Source organism: Cynoglossus semilaevis, chromosome 9 (genome assembly GCF_000523025.1).
Source record: "Cynoglossus semilaevis isolate Cse_v1.0 chromosome 9, Cse_v1.0, whole genome shotgun sequence".
Lineage (NCBI taxonomy): Eukaryota > Metazoa > Chordata > Actinopteri > Pleuronectiformes > Cynoglossidae > Cynoglossus > Cynoglossus semilaevis.
In genome coordinates this window covers 4,650,739-4,656,312 of record NC_024315.1, presented here as the reverse complement: position 1 = coordinate 4,656,312, position 5,574 = coordinate 4,650,739, and the positions used below count along the sequence as shown (strand labels likewise).

General features: G+C 46.6%; 1 protein-coding gene across 1 annotated transcript in view; it reads right to left on the bottom strand.

Moving 5' to 3' along the window:
- LOC103383505 (unconventional myosin-XV-like) overlaps nt 1–5,574 on the bottom strand; it is a 34,554-nt gene that overhangs the window by 9,577 nt on the left and 19,403 nt on the right. The window contains 12 exon segments of the mRNA XM_025058521.1: nt 1,331–1,442; nt 1,534–1,627; nt 2,204–2,264; nt 2,347–2,439; nt 2,736–2,817; nt 3,081–3,503; nt 3,579–3,649; nt 3,728–3,796; nt 3,943–4,051; nt 5,131–5,204; nt 5,329–5,402; nt 5,530–5,574. The exon segment at nt 5,530–5,574 is cut by the window's right edge and continues 33 nt beyond it. Of these exon segments, the coding sequence (XP_024914289.1) occupies nt 1,331–1,442; nt 1,534–1,627; nt 2,204–2,264; nt 2,347–2,439; nt 2,736–2,817; nt 3,081–3,503; nt 3,579–3,649; nt 3,728–3,796; nt 3,943–4,051; nt 5,131–5,204; nt 5,329–5,402; nt 5,530–5,574 (1,307 nt within the window).

Sequence of the window (5,574 nt, the reverse complement as noted above, 5' to 3'; positions counted from 1 at the left end):
TAACTACGGTTAACCACGGTTAACCACGGTTAACTAGAAAAAAACTAATTGTTGTAAAACAGTCCTGGGCTGTGGTATTGCCCGGGGAGGAGAGGGGGGGTCGTTAAGACCACTGTCAGGACTGGATCTGCCCCTGGAAAAACTCAACGACTCAGAGCTCCACGAGTTACATGAGAGGTTGTGCCTGCAGGGGGCACTGGTGCTCAATAAATCGACGGCGTGTTCTCTTCAGTCAGTTGAAGGTGAAGGTTAAAGGGACAGATGCACACAGGTGTTCTGACAACAACAGGAGGTCGGCTGTAGTTCTGATCATCATGACGTCATCACCAACACACAACAGGAAAAAAAGAAGCTCGGCCTTTTATGGCCATGATTAAGTAAAGCAATAAATGTTCCCAATTTAATTTCTAAAAAATTAAGGACTAAATTAAAATAATAAATAGTATGAAGATTAAGTTTATGTTTTACACCTTTTGCCTTTAATTCATTTATAATTCACAGGCCGAGGAATTACAGAAAACCAAATACTTTTAGTTAGTTACTGCTATTTTTCATTAAAATTGATTCACTCACTGATTCTTTCTGTCAAATTTATATATTTAGATCTATAAGTAGATCTAAATATATCTATATATATGTGTAATATACCTGTAACTTCCAGGCTTGGATCAATAAGGTCTGTCTGTTTTGTTAATCTTTGTTATTTTAAGCATTTGTAAATGTTTTTTTCAGAGGAAATTTCCCAGAGTCAAGGTCAAACACTTCAGCACGTCTACGGTGCAGCTGTCAGTGTGTCCCTCGTTTAACTACCCCCCTGCCCCCCGGCACCCCCGACCTTATCTTAATTAATAGTCATTGTCCATGAGGAGACCCAATAAAATCCAGCCCAGCAGATGAATGTTTGATTAGTGGCACGCCACAGAAGAGGTCAGGCCCGGGAGAACAGTTAAACGGGGGTGAGGAGGGGGTGAGGAGGGGGTGAGGAGGAAGCAGCGTAATGACCCTGAAAAAAAACTGTGGAGGATTAATCTGCCGCCGCTGTCGTCGTTAGCCATAACGGCCGCTGATCTAAACACATGACAGAACGAGTGGTTGTTTCTTTTTATACGACAGTAAAACGGCCGACGGAGACAGAAATGATCAACGTCAGAAAATGAACAAAAGCTGTGGAGCCAGGCCGCAGGAGGAGCGTAAATAAAATGACCTGTAACAATAAAAACTGCTCTCTACCAGACGGGAAAATGGACTCAACCTCAGGCTCTGGGCCTCTGAGCTGCACACACTCTGTTCTGGATTAATAATCCTGCCAGTCTGGACGGAGGGGGGGTACCTGGAGGAGGTTTGGGGAGGGGGCGACCAGGCACCCTGGTCTTTGTGGTCTTCGGGGGTTTAGCCTCCACCTCTCTGGGTGCAGTCGTGGTGGGGGGGGCAGGACGTCTGGGCTGTGAGAGAAGGAAGAACAACATAGTTCTACTGTATCTGTCAGAACCTCTTCATGTGTGTGTGTGTGTGTGTGTGTGTGTGTGTGATAACCTGTGGAGCTGGGGGGTTGTCCATCTGTGGTTTGAGGATCTGTAGAGCTTCATCTCTGGGCGTTTGCTTCTTCCTAAACTTCCCGTCTGGTCTCCTGAAGACGTTCAAACACTTCAGAGAGTTTCCATTTACAGGTGTGTGTGTGTGTGTGTGTGTGTGTGTGTGAGTGAGAAGACCATCACCGTCATACTACACTCTGAGCATGGATACCCCCCTGACTTAGTTATGACCTCATTTGTCAACAGGTCGATTACTAGGCCACTAGGTGGCAGCAAATGGCTATAAAACCAGACTCAGATGTTGAAGTGTCTTTCTTGGATTCCTGTCAGTATATCTGGGTTGTTTACAACTAAACTAACTAGAAGGTTCATCTGTTTCTTTAGTTATAAATATCTGGAACGTTCTTGTTGAGAATCACACTATCACTGTCCGACTGAGGAGGTAGCGTCGAGTCTTCTCAGGCTCATTATTCGTGCTATTTTAGGTTAAAGATCGTATCAACATCTACAGTGAAGACAAGGACATATATAAGGGTGTCATCTGCATATGGACGGTCCTTAAAGAATGACAGGCTGCTGTTGTAGATGATAAAGACTGAGGATCTAAGAGGACCAGTAACTGAACCCTGTGGAACCCCTTCACAGAAACACTGCCTTTATGTTGACCCCACCTCTTCCCAGGGGGCAGTGGGTCTGCTGGTGGAGGAGGGGAGTTGTATCTCTTGATGATTTCTTTGAAAACACAGACAGTTTGATTAGAAGACGATTGCGGTTCCACGGTGGCCGACCACACGCTGCCGTTTAATTTAGTTACCTTGGATGTCTTGGCTGGGGACGACAGAATCTGTCTTTATAGAGTGTTTCACCACCTCTCCAGCAGGGGGCTGTGGAGATGTCACTACTGGAGCTAGAAGATCAACAGTCAACGACCAGACGTGTTGTGAAACGACATTTTTGATAGTGAATTATTAGATTTGCATGTGTTGAGCTGTGACTTTTTATTTTATTTTGTTGTTTTTTTAAACCTTCAAAAATCAAACTTGAACAGAAAACTGTTACAGCTCTTTTTTTACTTTCCACAAAACTGAAAGTTGATTTAATGGAACTACATTTGAATCATTAGATTGAAGCGAGCTGTGAACCTGGATATGAACTGACGACACTGAAACCCTGAACATTTTTACTGCACTAATCATTTCTTACCAAACTTTTTGGCTGGTTTATCCTTGTTTATGGGAACGCCTGGAGCTTTCCTGCGAGGAACGCTGTCCTTACCTGAGTGAACCTGGAAAAGTCACACATTCAAAGATCTGTTTACAGCATTTAGAAGAAATTCTTTTTCATTTTTGTCTGTTATGGTTTTTGAGTGGAGGAAACCAGAGGTTATTGGAATGAATTATTTCTATTTTCACTTCTACATCACACACTGTGACGCTGCTTCACTTCCTGTTTTTTATCATTCAATGTCTGAATCTGTCTCTTATTCTTTTTATTTATAACCTGTGACCTCTCTGACCTGTGACCTCTCTGACCTGTGGCCTCACTGACCTGTGCGACAGGGTGGGCCTCAGGTGACGTGTCCTCAGTTTGAGCATCGTTAGCGGTTGTGAGGCTCCTTTGGGGTCCAGACTTGGGGTCGGGGGCCTGAGCTGGAGCTACCGGCTGTGATTGGGCCTTGGCGGGGGGCGGAGCCTGGGGCTGTGATGTCGTTTGTTCCTGCTGGGCAGCCGGAGGATAAGGACTTGGTGGGATGTCTGCTGCGGCGTAGGGGGAGGGGGTGAAGTTGGCGTACGGGCTGGGCGGGATGTTAGCATACGGACTGGGAGGTATGACGGCGTACGGGCTAGGAGCGTATGAGCTGTGAGGGTGGTAGAGCAGAGGACTGGAGGGTGGGCTGGTGATGGGTGACATAGGAGGACTGGACACGGGGCTGGTGACCATGGTCATGGCCTGCATGGTCCTCTGCTGGGCCTGAGAACAAATCAAAACTGCTGGTTTAACCCGAACGCTGAATCGTCACGACAACTGTAGCACGCGTCTGTTTACCAGGATGACTTCCTGCTGGTTGGCTATGACCTGCTGCTGCTGGGCCAGAACCGCCTGCTGCTGCTGGGCGCCTGGACCAGAGCGGAGAGAAGATGCAGTAAACCTGACACAGTTTCAGCAGTTTTCTGGGTTCAAAGGTTCATACAAACCAGGTGCTACAGGTGCCACGGCTGCCACAGGGGGCGACATCACCCCTCCCACAGGAAGAACTCGCACGGCTGTCAACGGCCAACAGACACAGACAGTCAGTCAGTCATTTTGATGAGGTCATTTGTTTGATCTGAGTCAGTGGGCGGAGCTTGTATCTTTGGTCTACTCCAGTCTGAACCGGTGCGTTCTAGTGTTTCTTCCGTTCTCTCCTTACCTCCAGGTGGAGGGGGGGGACCACCGGACGACCCCTGCTGCTGCCATCCTCCCCCGACTCCCCCAGCTCCCTTCATCCTGCTGGAAAGTCCCGCGGCTGATTCAGTTTCCTGTGTAGTGAGACAGATGTCAGGCTGAAAACCTCGTCAAAGCCTGAACCAAAGAAAACTTGAAAAAGTGAAAACGTCAAAGTCAAATGTCTACAGCGCCTGGACTGAAAATTAAGATCATATTTTTTTTCCTTTTTGGCAGAAATGACCTGAAAGTATATTTTTCCTGTTAACAGCTCTGAACAGAATCAAAGAACTGATTAACAGTCACATCTTCACTGACCAACGACACTAAAAATAATAAGACACGCTGTTTAGTTCATCACTGCTGTTCCATCAGCAGTTTCTTAGAAGATCATTTTTCCATGATGGACAGACGGTGTTTCCTCTCCATCAGGAATCAGCAGCTGACCCATAAACCCACAGTGTGTGTGTGTGTGTGTGTGTGTAGCCCATGTCTCATTAAATAGTAAGCCCTTCATTTGCCGGAGTGTCAGTTCCTCGTAAGCAGATATGTGCGTTGCCTGGTTCGGAAATCACCGTTACGGTAACTGGGTAACGTAATAGTCTTCTGGGTGGGAGAGGTCTGTAGACTACATCTGATACATGCTAATTCCTGTCAGTCACATCCGATAGCACAGCTGACAGTCACCGCGGCGGCATCGGCGGGTGAAGAAAGGGCCCCCCCCCGCCGCTGCTGCCACCTATCCATCCACGGCTGCAACTGCAGCTTTTCACAGCGTTAAAGAGAGTTAAAATACGTCGTCAAACCCTGATTTCCTGTCCAGATGTAAACATTGATGTAAACTACAATAAGTTTTCTTCAAACTTTAAAGGTTTTAACTTTGCATTTAAGTTTTTAAAGATGAAAGAAAAAACAGTTTACAATAAATAAACAGGTTTAGGAATGATTTACAATGCGGAGTTTTTCTTTCACAACCTGACCCTTGTATTCTTGGCTGGATTTGAGAAATCAGTCTGTAAGATGTTGTCCAGCTTTACATAGTATTTTGGAGAATATAAATATATCTGTACATGGAACCAGAGCGTGGATGAGTGGCCGCCCTGAGCTCTGTTCAAGAGGACGTCTCCTCTCCTGCAGTCGTGTCAAGTGAGTTTGAGTGAGTTGTGTAAATTACCCCGGCTCCGTCAGACAGTACGGGGTCAAACAGGCTGTCGAGATAACGATCCATCCCTCTGTGTGGCTCCAGGTCTGGGAGGAGAACAGGAGAACAGGAGGAGAACAGGAGGAGAACAGGAGGAGGAGGACAGAAATAGACCTCTATCATCTGCCTGTCATCCTGTGGAACTGTTTAAATGTTCCTGTGACTGTGTACCTGGTCCACCGGAGCCAGGACTGGCTGAAGACATGACATCATTGTTTACGTCAAATCCACTGCCCAACAGGCTGCTGTACAACCACAAGACCACAAGGGGCGCCACAGAGGTTACTGCCATAGTTCAGTAATTCATCTCCTGCCTAAAAATGTCTTTCTTTTTTAAACTGTAATGATAAGAATGACCACAGGGTGTCTCACATGCTGGCGTTGGGTCTCACTCTGGACGGCTCCTGTGCAGAGATG